Source organism: Eleutherodactylus coqui, chromosome 7 (genome assembly GCF_035609145.1).
Source record: "Eleutherodactylus coqui strain aEleCoq1 chromosome 7, aEleCoq1.hap1, whole genome shotgun sequence".
In the NCBI taxonomy this organism is placed as follows: domain Eukaryota; kingdom Metazoa; phylum Chordata; class Amphibia; order Anura; family Eleutherodactylidae; genus Eleutherodactylus; species Eleutherodactylus coqui.
The window spans coordinates 4140402-4154352 of record NC_089843.1 but is presented as its reverse complement, the minus strand read 5'-3'; the positions used below and the strand labels follow the sequence as shown (position 1 = coordinate 4154352).

Genomic DNA, 13951 nt, shown 5'->3' with positions numbered 1-13951 from the left:
GAGGAGAATCTCCCTCCCCTCTATGTATATATACTGAGGAGAATCTCCCTCCCCTCTATGTATATATACTGAGGAGAATCTCCCTCCCCTCTATGTATATATACTGAGGAGAATCTCCCTCCCCTCTATGTATATATACTGAGGAGAATCTCCCTCCCCTCTATGTATATATACTGAGGAGAATCTCCCTCCCCTCTCTGTATATATACTGAGGAGAATCTCCCTCCCCTCTATGTATATATACTGAGGAGAATCTCCCTCCCCTCTATGTATATATACTGAGGAGAATCTCCCTCCCCTCTATGTATATATACTGAGGAGAATGTACGTCAACTCTCTATATATACTGAGGAGAATCTACGTCACCTCTCTATATATACTGAGGAGAATCTACCTCATCTATATGTGTGTATATACGGAGGAGAATCTACCCCACCTCTAGGTGTATATTCTGAGGAGAATCTCCCCCACCTCTAGGTGTATATTCTGAGGAGAATCTCCCTCCCCTCTATGGGTATATACAGAGGAGAATCTACCTCCGCTCTATGGGTATATACTGAGGAGAATCTACCTCCTCTCTATGGGTATATACTGAGGAGAATCTCCCCCTTACCTCTATGGGTATATACTGAGGAGAATCTCCCCCTTACCTCTATGGGTATATACTGAGGAGAATCTCCTCCTTACCTCTATGGGTATATACTGAGGAGATTCTACCTCACCTCTGTGTGTATATACTGAGGAGAATCTCCCTCCCCTTTATGTGTATATACTGAGGAGAATCTACCTCACCTCTATTGGTGTATACTGAGGAGAATCTACCTCACCTCTATTGGTGTATACTGAGGAGAATCTACCTCACCTCTATGGGTGTATACTGAGGAGAATCTACCTCACCTCTATGGGTGTATACTGAGGAGAATCTACCTCACCTCTATGGGTGTATACTGAGGAGAATCTACCTCACCTCTATGGGTGTATACTGAGGAGAATCTACCTCACCTCTATGGGTGTATACTGAGGAGAATCTACCTCACCTCTATGGGTGTATACTGAGGAGAATCTACCTCACCTCTATGGGTGTATACTGAGGAGAATCTACCTCACCTCTATGGGTGTATACTGAGGAGAATCTACCTCACCTCTATGGGTGTATACTGAGGAGAATCTACCTCACCTCTATGGGTGTATACTGAGGAGAATCTACCTCACCTCTATGGGTGTATACTGAGGAGAATCTACCTCACCTCTATGGGTGTATACTGAGGAGAATCTACCTCACTCCTATGTGTATATACTGAGGAGAATCTACCTCACCTCTATGTGTATACTGAGGAGAATCTACCTCACCTCTATGGGTGTATACTGAGGAGAATCTACCTCACCTCTATGGGTGTATACTGAGGAGAATCTACCTCACCTCTATGGGTGTATACTGAGGAGAATCTACCTCACCTCTCTGTATATACTGAGGAGAATCTACCTCCCCTCTGTGTGTATATACGGAGGAGAATCTACCTCCCCTCTGTGTGTATATACTGAAAGGCTGTATAGTACATAAGGAAGCTTCCATGGACTGCAGGGATGGAGCCTTTATGGCTAATAAGGGGCTGCACTCTCCAGTTTGGGGGTAAATTTGAATAAAAAAGGATGTAACTTTTAAGGGTGTGAAGTGAGGATAGTGGGGGGCGGCACATTCTGCAGACGGACATCGGTACATGCAGCCTGAGGAGGATCTAACGCTTCTCCATGTGTATACAGATAGTGTTCCTCTGAAGTAATCACCACTTCCTAACATTTTCCATGTGGACAGCAGGTAAACACGGGTACTACATTACCTACGGTGAAGCCGTGTGTATCAGCTAGTTGTAGTATATAGCTCTTATGCTGGCGTCCTATTAAGCCCTTCCAGAGGCGCGAAGACTCCCCTGGCCTGTACGGCTTCCTTCTTAAGGCCCCAGGCTGCCACACGGTTGTTTTGGTGACAAAGGGGCACTCACTCTTTGTTTAGGAAATGCCTGACAGGGCAGCTGAAGGGTTAACCGTGGGGATCTGAGATCGCTCTGCGCCTGGGCGGTGCTGCCAGGTGTCTGTGTTCACATCTGAAGTGCGGTTGACTACGGGGCCCGCCAGCGACTGGGATAACCAAGAGCTTTCGGTCTAGAGTTGGCGCTGGTCTTGGCACCCGTGGTCTCCGGCAGTCTGAATGTCGGGCCGTGTGATACTGTGACCCGGGGCTTAGATACAGCAGTCTGACGTACCACCCGTCCCATACGGCTCCTCCCCGGCGGTCCCACGCGGCTCCTCCCCGGCGGTCCCACGCGGCTCCTCCCCGGCGGTCCCACGCGGCTCCTCCCCGGCGGTCCCACGCGGCTCCTCCCCGGCGGTCCCATACGGCTCCCCCCCGGCGGTCCTACACGTACGCCCTGCCCATCAGACGGTGGCCGGTGTGGCCCCAGATCTGAGCGAGGGCTCAGCGTAAAGTTTTCACACACATTTCATCTGTTGGATTTACTATAATTCCCATTCATTTACTTAGGTCGGCTGCCCGCGGCCGATGTGAAGTTCCGCCGCCGAGCCTCCGCCGGTCAGCCCTGTTTGATAGGTTGGCCGCGGAGAATGGCACTGATTCTCCACTCGTGGACAGGTGACGGTGCTCTCCATAGCAATGCTATGAAAAGCGTCAGCTGGCGAATACACTGCGGTGAACAGTGGGTCTAAAGCACACCCTCGTTACCACGGCAACTACTAAGATGGCAGAACCCGCTTCTATCTCCTCTGCTTTCGTTCCTCACAGTATTTATAGCCGGGCGTACCCCCGCCCTGTTTGCGCTCTAAGCCAATCACTGCTCAGCCTCTCCGGCAACACGCTCTCCTTATTCCTATTGGTGGAGAAGAGGCGCAGCTCCAGCCTCAGTGGCCTGGCGCGCCGTCAATCACCTGACGTGTCGGCTGTTCTCCCGCCCAGTATATGTAAAGGCCTTCAAGGATGGGGACATCATACAGCCAATCCCCGAGCCTTTCCTCCACGCGCGGTCGCTCATTAGACGGCAACTCTGAGTGGGCGGAGTCATGGCTGTTGCTATGCGAGCAGCCGCCGGGTGGAATAAGATGGCGGCTGTGGAGCCGGGGTCCCGGCCGGAGGAGAGCAGCCAGGACCGGCGGTGGTGACACCATGGAGGTGGCTGGGACCAGCGCCGGTCTATGGGAGACGAGGGACTACCCGGGACACCCGGTAAATACGGTACCTCGGGCGTGCAGGACGCGGTGACCCCGGGAGCGAGCGCTGATTGAGCGGGGCCCCTGCTGGTCCCCAAAAGATCAGTGTGCCGGGCCCCCAAGAACAGGAGTAGCTAGAGACCAAGGGGGCCCCAAAAGAGCGGGCTGTTGGGAGCCCAGGGGCCACAGAACCAGAGGTGGGAACCCCCCCAGTGTTTGTGGCCCCCGGCGCTCCGGGCAGCTGACATGGTGGGAGGCTTCTGGCGGATCTGGTTCTTTTTCTGCAAGTGTGTTTGCTGGGGGGCGGACGCCACGCGACAGACAGAAAGGGGTGGGGGCGCTCCGTGGGACGGGTGGGGGCGCTCCGTGGGACGGGCGGGGGGGCGGGACAGCCGCCTCGCAAAATACGGGGGGAAGGGGCGCGCTGCGGGACGGACGCCACGCGACAGACGGGGGGAGGGCACGCTGTGGGACGGACTCCGGGGCACCACAGTTTTGGAGAAGTAGAGTCTGCGGGTAGGTACTTTGTATAATGTTGGGGCCTCTCTCCCCGACTGCTCACCAGTAACTCTGTCTTCTCCACAGGCTGGGGGGGGTAGGTACTATGTATAATGTTGGTGCCCCGCTCACCAGTAACCCCGTCTTCTCCACAGGCTCGGGGGGGTAGGTACTATGTATAATGTTGGTGCCCCGCTCACCAGTAACCCCGTCTTCTCCATAGGCTCGGGGGGGTAGGTACTATGTATAACGTTGGGGCCCCGCTCCCCTGGCTGCTCACCAGTAACCCCTTCTCCACAGGCTCGAGGGATAGGTACTATGTATAATGTCGGGGCCCCGCTTCCCCAACCGCTCACCAGTAACCCCATCTTCTTCATAGGCTCGGGGGGGGTAGGTACTATGTATAATGTTGGGGCCCAGCTCCCCCGGCCGCTCACAAGTAACCCCGTCTTCTCCACAGGCTCGGGGGGTATGTACTATGTATAATGTTGGTGCCACGCTCACCAGTAACCCCTTCTCCACAGGCTCGAGGGATAGGTACTATGTATACTGTCGGGGCCCCGCTTCCCCAACCGCTCACCAGTAACCCCATCTCCATAGGCTCGGGGGATAGGTACTATGTATAATGTTGGGGCCCCGCTCCCCCGGCCGCTCACAAGTAACCCCGTCTTCTCCACAGGCTCGGGGGGTATGTACTATGTATAATGTTGGGGCCCCGCTCCCCCGGCCGCTCACCAGTGACCCCATCTTCTCCACAGGCTCGGGGGGTATGTACTATGTATAATGTCGGGTCCCCGACCGCTCACCAGTAACCCCGTCTTCTCTAGAGGCTCGGGGGGGTAGGTACTATGTACAATGTCGGGGCCCCGCTCCCTTGGCCGCTCACCAGTATCTCCGTTTTCACAGGCTCGGGGGGTAGGTTCTATGTATAATGTTGGGGCCCTGCTCCCCCGGCCGCTCAGCAGTAACCCCGTCTTCTCCGCAGGTTCAGGGGAAGTAGTTACTTTGCATAATTTCATGGTCCCGCTCCCCTGGCCGCTCTACAGTAACCCCGTCTTCTCCGCAGTCTCGGGGGGTAGGCACAATGTATAATGTTGGGGCCCCGCTCCCCTGGCCGCTCAGCAGTAACCCCCTCTTCTTCGCAGGCTCAGGGGGGTAGGTGCTATGTATAATCTTGGGGCCCTGGTCCCCTGGCCGCTCAGCAGTAACCCCCTCTTCTCCGTAGGCTCGGGGGGGGGGGGGGGGGGTAGGTACTATGTATAATGCTGGGGCCCCGCTCCCCCGGCCGCTCACCAGTAACCCCGTCTTCTCCGCAGGCTCGGGGAGCTAGGTATTATGTATAATGTTGGGGCCCCGCTCCCCCGGCCCCTCACCAGTAACCCCGTCTTCTCCGCAGGCTCGGGGGGGGTAGGTACTATGTATACTTTCGGGGCCCCGCTTTCCTGGTTGCTCACCAGTAACCCCGTCTTCTCTGCAGGCGCGGGGGGGGGGGGGGGGGTAGGTGCTATGTATAATGTTGGGGCCCCGCTCCCCCGGCCGCTCACCAGTAACCCCATCTTCTCCGTAGGCTCGGTGAGCTAGGTATTATGTATAATGTTGGGGCCCCTCTCCCCGACTGCTCACCAGTAACCCCGTCTTCTCTGTAGGCTCGAGGGGGTAGGTACTATGTATAATGTTGGGGCCCTGCTCACCAATAACCCCGTCTTCTCCATAGGCTCTGGGGGGTAGATAGATTGTATAATGTTGGGGCCCCGCTCCCCCGGCCCCTCACCAGTAACCCCGTCTTCTCCGCAGGCTCAGGGGGGTAGGTACTATGTATAATGTTGGGGCCCCACTCACCAATAACCCTGTCTTCTCTATAGGCTCGGGGGAAGTAATTGCTTTGTATAATTTCAGGGCTCTGTTCCCCCGGCCGCTCACCAGTAACCCCGTCTCCTCTGCAGGCTCGCGAGCGCTGTCCTGGCGTGAATAATAAGCCGTACGTGTGTGAGAACGGACACTGCTGCGGGGAGAGCGGATGCTGCACCTACTACTACGAGCTGTGGTGTAAGTGCCTCCAGAGCTGTACTTCTCTCCTGCCTCTGCCTTATTATGGACCACCTCTTCCCTCCGCAGGGTTCTGGCTCCTCTGGACTGTTCTCATCCTGCTGAGCTGCTGCTGCGCCTATCGCCACCGACGCGCCAAACTCCGGCTGCAGCATCAGCAGAGGCAACGCGAGATTAACCTCATTGCCTACCACCGTGCCTGCCACTACCCACCATCCATGCTGGACCTGAGTAAGTGCCAGGATCTGTAGAGTATGCCTCCACCATCTTAATATTATACAGCAGCATTACGGTAGTAGCGTTACCCCCCGGTATGTCGTGTGTCTACGGTAGTAGCGTTACCCCCCGGGATCTGTCGTGTGTCTACGGTAGTGGCGTTACCCCCGGGATCTGTCGTGTGTCTACGGTAGTGGCGTTACCCCCCGGATCTGTCGCGTGTCTACGGTAGTAGCGTTACCCCCCGGATCTGTCGCGTGTCTACGGTAGTAGCGTTACCCCGGGGATCTGTCGTGTGTCTACGGTAGTAGCGTTACCCCCCGGTATGTCGTGTGTCTACAGTAGTAGCGTTACCCCCCAGGATCTGTCGTGTGTCTACGGTAGTAGCGTTACCCCCGGGATCTGTCGTGTGTCTACGGTAGTAGCGTTACCCCCCAGGATCTGTCGTGTGTCTACGGTAGTAGCGTTACCCCCGGGATCTGTCGTGTGTCTACGGTAAATTACCAACCTGCCCGGTATTTTTTCTGTCAGACCGGTGCCGGTATTTTTTTACAGTGTTACCCACTGGGATCTGTTGTGGGGTTCCAAAATAATTGTTACCCTTGAGATCTGTCGTTTGTCTATGGTAGTAGCGTTACCCCCGGAATCTGTCGTGTGTCTACGGTAGTAGCGTTACCCCCGGATCTGTCGTGTGTCTACGGTAGTAGCGTTACCCCCCGGATCTGTCGCGTGTCTACGGTAGTAGCGTTACCCCCCGGGATCTGTCGCGTGTCTACGGTAGTAGCGTTACCCCCCGGGATCTGTCGCGTGTCTACGGTAGTAGCGTTACCCCCCGGGATCTGTCGCGTGTCTACGGTAGTAGCGTTACCCCCCGGGATCTGTCGCGTGTCTACGGTAGTGGCGTTACCCCCCGGGATCTGTCGCGTGTCTACGGTAGTGGCGTTACCCCCCGGGATCTGTCGCGTGTCTACGGTAGTGGCGTTACCCCCCGGGATCTGTCGCGTGTCTACGGTAGTGGCGTTACCCCCCGGGATCTGTCGCGTGTCTACGGTAGTGGCGTTACCCCCCGGGATCTGTCGCGTGTCTACGGTAGTGGCGTTACCCCCCGGGATCTGTCGCGTGTCTACGGTAGTGGCGTTACCCCCCGGGATCTGTCGCGTGTCTACGGTAGTGGCGTTACCCCCCGGGATCTGTCGCGTGTCTACGGTAGTGGCGTTACCCCCCGGGATCTGTCGCGTGTCTACGGTAGTGGCGTTACCCCCCGGGATCTGTCGCGTGTCTACGGTAGTGGCGTTACCCCCCGGGATCTGTCGCGTGTCTACGGTAGTGGCGTTACCCCCCGGGATCTGTCGCGTGTCTACGGTAGTGGCGTTACCCCCCGGGATCTGTCGCGTGTCTACGGTAGTGGCGTTACCCCCCGGGATCTGTCGCGTGTCTACGGTAGTGGCGTTACCCCCCGGGATCTGTCGCGTGTCTACGGTAGTGGCGTTACCCCCCGGGATCTGTCGCGTGTCTACGGTAGTGGCGTTACCCCCCGGGATCTGTCGCGTGTCTACGGTAGTGGCGTTACCCCCCGGGATCTGTCGCGTGTCTACGGTAGTGGCGTTACCCCCCGGGATCTGTCGCGTGTCTACGGTAGTGGCGTTACCCCCCCGGGATCTGTCGCGTGTCTACGGTAGTGGCGTTACCCCCCCGGGATCTGTCGCGTGTCTACGGTAGTGGCGTTACCCCCCGGGATCTGTCGCGTGTCTACGGTAGTGGCGTTACCCCCCGGGATCTGTCGCGTGTCTACGGTAGTGGCGTTACCCCCCGGGATCTGTCGCGTGTCTACGGTAGTGGCGTTACCCCCCGGGATCTGTCGCGTGTCTACGGTAGTGGCGTTACCCCCCGGGATCTGTCGCGTGTCTACGGTAGTGGCGTTACCCCCCGGGATCTGTCGCGTGTCTACGGTAGTGGCGTTACCCCCCGGGATCTGTCGCGTGTCTACGGTAGTGGCGTTACCCCCCGGGATCTGTCGCGTGTCTACGGTAGTGGCGTTACCCCCCGGGATCTGTCGCGTGTCTACGGTAGTGGCGTTACCCCCCGGGATCTGTCGCGTGTCTACGGTAGTGGCGTTACCCCCCGGGATCTGTCGCGTGTCTACGGTAGTGGCGTTACCCCCCGGGATCTGTCGCGTGTCTACGGTAGTGGCGTTACCCCCCGGGATCTGTCGCGTGTCTACGGTAGTGGCGTTACCCCCCGGGATCTGTCGCGTGTCTACGGTAGTGGCGTTACCCCCCGGGATCTGTCGCGTGTCTACGGTAGTGGCGTTACCCCCCGGGATCTGTCGCGTGTCTACGGTAGTGGCGTTACCCCCCGGGATCTGTCGCGTGTCTACGGTAGTGGCGTTACCCCCCGGGATCTGTCGCGTGTCTACGGTAGTGGCGTTACCCCCCGGGATCTGTCGCGTGTCTACGGTAGTGGCGTTACCCCCCGGGATCTGTCGCGTGTCTACGGTAGTGGCGTTACCCCCCGGGATCTGTCGCGTGTCTACGGTAGTGGCGTTACCCCCCGGGATCTGTCGCGTGTCTACGGTAGTGGCGTTACCCCCCGGGATCTGTCGCGTGTCTACGGTAGTGGCGTTACCCCCCGGGATCTGTCGCGTGTCTACGGTAGTGGCGTTACCCCCCGGGATCTGTCGCGTGTCTACGGTAGGGGCGTTACCCCCCGGGATCTGTCGCGTGTCTACGGTAGGGGCGTTACCCCCCGGGATCTGTCGCGTGTCTACGGTAGGGGCGTTACCCCCCGGGATCTGTCGCGTGTCTACGGTAGGGGCGTTACCCCCCGGGATCTGTCGCGTGTCTACGGTAGGGGCGTTACCCCCCGGGATCTGTCGCGTGTCTACGGTAGGGGCGTTACCCCCCGGGATCTGTCGCGTGTCTACGGTAGGGGCGTTACCCCCCGGGATCTGTCGCGTGTCTACGGTAGGGGCGTTACCCCCCGGGATCTGTCGCGTGTCTACGGTAGGGGCGTTACCCCCCGGGATCTGTCGCGTGTCTACGGTAGGGGCGTTACCCCCCGGGATCTGTCGCGTGTCTACGGTAGGGGCGTTACCCCCCGGGATCTGTCGCGTGTCTACGGTAGTGGCGTTACCCCCCGGGATCTGTCGCGTGTCTACGGTAGTGGCGTTACCCCCGGGATCTGTCGTGTGTCTACGGTAGTGGCGTTACCCCCGGGATCTGTCGTGTGTCTACGGTAGTAGCGTTACCCCCCGGGATCTGTCGTGTGTCTACGGTAGTAGCGTTACCCCCGGGATCTGTCGTGTGTCTATGGTAAATCACCAGCCTGCCCGGTATTTTTTTACAGTGTTACCCTTGAGATCTGTTGTTTGTCTATGGTAGTATTGTTATCTCTGGGATCTGTTGCACGCCTGCGGTAGTATTGTTACCCCACCACCAGAATTGGTTGCATGCCTGCGGTATTATTGTCCACCCCGAGGATTTGTTGCATGCCTGTGGTAGTATTGTTACCCCACCCCCAGGATCAGTTGCATGTCTGCGGTAGTATTGTTACTCCACCACCAGGATCAGTTGCATGCCTGCGGTACTATTGTCCACCCCCAGGATTTGTTGCATGCCTGCGGTACTATTGTCCACCCCCTGGATCAGTTGCATGCCTGCGGTAGTATTGTTACCCCACCCCCAGGATATGTTGCATGCCCGCGGTAGTATTGTTACCCCACCCCCAGGATATGTTGCATGCCCGCGGTAGTATTGTTACCCCACCCCCAGGATATGTTGCATGCCTGCGGTAGTATTGTTACCCCACCCCCAGGATCAGTTGCATGCCTGCGGTAGTATTGTTACCCCACCCCCAGGATCAGTTGCATGCCTGCGGTAGTATTGTTACCCCACCCCCAGGATCAGTTGCATGCCTGCGGTAGTATTGTTACCCCACCCCCAGGATCAGTTGCATGCCTGCGGTAGTATTGTTACCCCACCCCCAGGATCAGTTGCATGCCTGCGGTAGTATTGTTACCCCACCCCCAGGATCAGTTGCATGCCTGCGGTAGTATTGTTACCCCACCCCCAGGATCTGTTGTCTTCCTGCGGTAGTATTGTTACCCCACCCCCGGGATCAGTTGCATGCCTGCGGTAGTATTGTTACCCCACCCCCAGGATATGTTGCATGCCTGCGGTAGTATTGTTACCTCCCCTTTGGATCTCAAGAATGACAATGCAACCGCAGGCAGACAACAGATCCAAAGTATTATTACTCTGGGAATCTATTGTTGCAGAATAGTGTTACTTTTGGGATCCATTTTTGTAGAGTGGCCCTTGGTGCTCCCAGCATGCAGTGTTATCGTACAGTTGCTCCCAGCATGCAGTGTTATCGTATAGTTGCTCCCAGCATGCAGTGTTTTCGTACAGTTGCTCCCAGCATGCAGTGTTTTCGTACAGTTGCTCCCAGCATGCAGTGTTATCGTACAGTTGCTCCCAGCATGCAGTGTTATCGTACAGTTGCTCCCAGCATGCAGTGTTATCGTACAGTTGCTCCCAGCATGCAGTGTTATCGTACAGTTGCTCCCAGCATGCAGTGTTATCGTACAGTTGCTCCCAGCATGCAGTGTTATCGTACAGTTGCTCCCAGCATGCAGTGTTATCGTACAGTTGCTCCCAGGATCCCGTTCTGCAGAGTAGCCTTGCTGCGTCGGGGATCTATTGCTGTTGAGTACAACCCCCAGGTCCTGTGAGGCTCTGGGGTTGCACCATTATTGCTCTCCTGTACCTGATGGTAACTTGCCCTTTCTTTTGATGTATGTCACAGGGGTCTTGTCATCCTTCAAGCTTCCGGCCTATGAGGAAGTTGCCTATCGGCCCACCACGCCCCCTCCTCCATACAGCTCCGTCCTCGCCCAGCTGGGGCTCCCGTCTTCTTCTCCGCCTCTTCCATCAGACCCTCCCTCCTTCTCGCCCAGCTCAGACCATTCCAGCAGCTGCTCCTGTACTTCTGGCTGCATGTTATCGGGAAGCAGCTCCTTCTCCGTCCAAGTGACAGACGAGACCGGTACGAGTGACTGCAGGAGCTGGGATCAGACCCCCGAAGAGGAGGAGGAGCAGCAGCAGGGGGCTTGTGGCCAGCAGCTCACCTTCCATAAGCAGACTGCCTTCTCCTCCTACGTGGACTTCTTTGATGCTCACCAGTGCTGGGATATTGAGGAGGAGGAGGAGGAGGAAGACGACGACGACGAGGAGGTGGAGGAGGACCACTATCGGCAGAGAAGGCTGACAGGAGACTCTGGGATTGAAGTATGTCTGTGCCAGGTGAAGGGCGAGGAGGATGGAGCAGACAGTGAGCAGCTCCATGATGACCCTGCCTGTGCGCAAAGGAGTAAAGCCACAGAATCACCGGTAGAGAAGGCCGACACAGAACCAAATTCCCCCATCCAGCCCGTATAACCGAGGTGAACCCAAGTGGATTGTCTGCCAAGACCTAGAATGGGCAATAACTGAGTGTGCCACTGATCAACCATGACCAGCCAAGAGGTGTGGGGTATACACCGACCAACCAATGGTTTTGGAGGGGAGGGGGGCTAGATCATAGTTTATGTAACCACAGGTAATACAATATAATTAGCAAGTCTAATGAGGGGGCGGAGCAGCAGATGAATACATGTAGCAGTAAGAAGTACCCTGCGGGCAGTAAGGTTGCATTGGACAGGTAGTTGATGCTGTGGGGCTGGCTCTACAGAGTCCTAGCGGTGCCTCCTGCTGTTCTTCAGTGGTAATTGACAGGAGCTATAACTGGTGTTGTGATGGAGTCTCTAGTCCCCACTTTTGAGGATTCTGGGGGTCACCGCCATGAGCCTTGTCATAGATCCATCCTAGTAAATTCTGCATATGGCCAGTAATGGGGGAGTCTGCACTTGCGGAGCAGCGTGTGTGAGTCTATAAATATACTGTTGTATACGATGGAGTGTGCGTTACCACCAAATAAAGCTGTTTACAGTATAACGTGATGGCTGCAGCGCCCTCTACTGTTGAAGTAATGCCCTTCTGCTGGCAGTGTGCTTTGTGAGCTACTCACCGACCACTTTGTGTTGGAGTCCAGAGCCGGGATCTCTAATGTCATGGATACTGTTCCCAATACCGTGATCAGTGGCAGATTAACCCCTCAGTGACCACTCCTATACTTTCTGCTGTGCCAAGGGAGGTGGTTACTTAGCTGTCAGATGAAAGCCTGGCACTTGCTTTAACAGTAGGGACCAAAGAAACCGCCGATCCCCACTGTTAAACCCTTTAAATGCCACAGCCTGTAAAGAGCTATCACCCATTGAATCCTTGCAATGTGATGGCCGGGGCCCCAAAGATTGCTACGGAACCCAGAGCCTTGAATATGGCCTCCGGGTCTGCCACGTATGCTGACCATTGAGGCTCAGTCACTAGCTGAGCTTCATAGCCTATATAATACACTCCGATACTGAAGTATAGCAGTGTATTATAAGAATGATCAAAAGTGGTTAAATTCAAATCCCCTAGCGTAACAAAAGTCAGAAACTAGCGTAAGAAAAAAAGCCCCAAACTACACCTTTCTCCCTTACAACATTGAAAAAACACTTCAAATTTGGTATTGTTTATAATGACCCAAGTAAAAAAAAAAAAGAGTACATTATTTAACCTGCATGGTGCAATCTGTGAAAAACAAAAAATGTTAAAAATAGCTTATTTTACCCATTTTTCTGACAAAACACAGACTAGAAAGCGATCAAAAACTTGTATGGATCAACAAATGGTACCATTAAAAAGTACAACGTGCCCCATAACAACCCCTCTGAATGCAGAAAAAAATAATTTTTTTTAAAGCAGGGGTCCCCAACTGAAGTATTCAGGGACCCCCAACAGGTCATGTTTTCAGGATATTCTATGGTAAGAACCCCTGTGGCCATGTGAGGCACCGCCAATAGTTACATCACCTGTGCAACACTGAGGACATCCTGAAAACACGACCTGTTGGTGGTCCCTGAGGACTGGAGGTGGGAACACTGTATTAGAGGGTGTAAAAGCTGCAAATAAATGAAAAGTTCTGTAAATTGGGTGTAGACGGAATGGAAGACCCACAGAATAACCTGAATTTATTACTTCTATTGCACGGAGTCGGGAAGCGCCGTAGGCAACAAAGAAATTGCAGATTCTGCTAATTTTTCTAACAATATTGAATCAAAATGTTATTTGTTCCCAAAACTGAGAGAAATGAAGAGCAGAGTTCATCCCGCAAACAAGTCGCATAGAGCTCCAGAAAAATAAACATGTGCTCTTGGAATGCAACGGTGAAAAACAAACCTGTACAACTGGTTGGTCATTGGGGCTAAAATAGGCTCCTCACTAAAGGGGTAAATATCTTTGGTGTGGCCAGGGACTCCGCTGTGTAGTGACTAGACCCTTCAATCCCAGAACGGAACCCCTCACAATCACTTCATGAGGTGAGACTTTGTGCCAGGAGAGATTTCGTCTCCTCAGTACTTCCATGTGGTGGACGAGAGCGTGGGCCTGCCTGAAAAACATTTGCATATTCCCTGTGCATTCTGGGAAGAGCGAAGAGTCACTGTAAGCGAAAAGATCGCTGGGATTACCAGGTCTAGCTGCTCGGATGACTCTACTCACAAAGAGGAGGGGAGAAAGAGGTACAGAAAGAAATGACTCCACCCATAAAGAACAGAGGAGAAAGAGGTACAGCAAGAAATGACTCTACCCACAAAGAACAGAGGAGAAAGAGGTACAGCAAGAAATGACTCTACCCACAAAGAACAGAGGAGAAAGAGGTACAGCAAGAAATGACTCTACCCACAAAGAGGAGAGGAGAAAGAGGTACAGCAAGAAATGACTCTACCCACAAAGAGGAGAGGAGAAAGAGGTACAGCAAGAAATGACTCTACCCACAAAGAGGAGAGGAGAAAGAGGTATAGCAAGAAATGACTCTACCCACGGAGAGGAGA

At 54.9% G+C, this 13951-nt stretch overlaps 1 protein-coding gene across 2 annotated transcripts; it reads left to right on the top strand.

The window, feature by feature from the left end:
* The first annotated feature begins 3065 nt into the window (after nt 1-3065).
* WBP1 (WW domain binding protein 1) lies at nt 3066-11972 on the top strand. 2 transcript variants are annotated; one of them, XM_066572814.1, is made up of 4 exons: nt 3066-3235; nt 5614-5763; nt 5833-5994; nt 10786-11972. In XM_066572814.1, exons 1-4 carry the CDS (start codon nt 3205-3207, stop codon nt 11415-11417), a joined length of 975 nt encoding a protein of 324 aa, XP_066428911.1. In that variant the 5' UTR covers nt 3066-3204; the 3' UTR covers nt 11418-11972. The 2 variants fall into 2 exon arrangements, with proteins under 2 accessions (XP_066428911.1, XP_066428910.1); XM_066572813.1 differs by having other exon boundaries at nt 3067-3235; nt 5661-5763.
* Nucleotides 11973-13951: the final 1979 nt, after the last annotated feature.

Bases quoted from the DNA above. Each gene is read 5' to 3' on its own strand.
- WBP1 (XM_066572814.1), top strand. From the start codon at position 3,205: ATGGGAGACGAGGGACTACCCGGGACACCCG. The intron at 3,236-5,613 runs GTAAATACGGTA...GTATAATTTCAG, and splicing joins GGGACTACCCGGGACACCCG to GGCTCTGTTCCCCCGGCCGC. The intron at 5,764-5,832 runs GTAAGTGCCTCC...TTCCCTCCGCAG, and splicing joins CTACTACTACGAGCTGTGGT to GGTTCTGGCTCCTCTGGACT.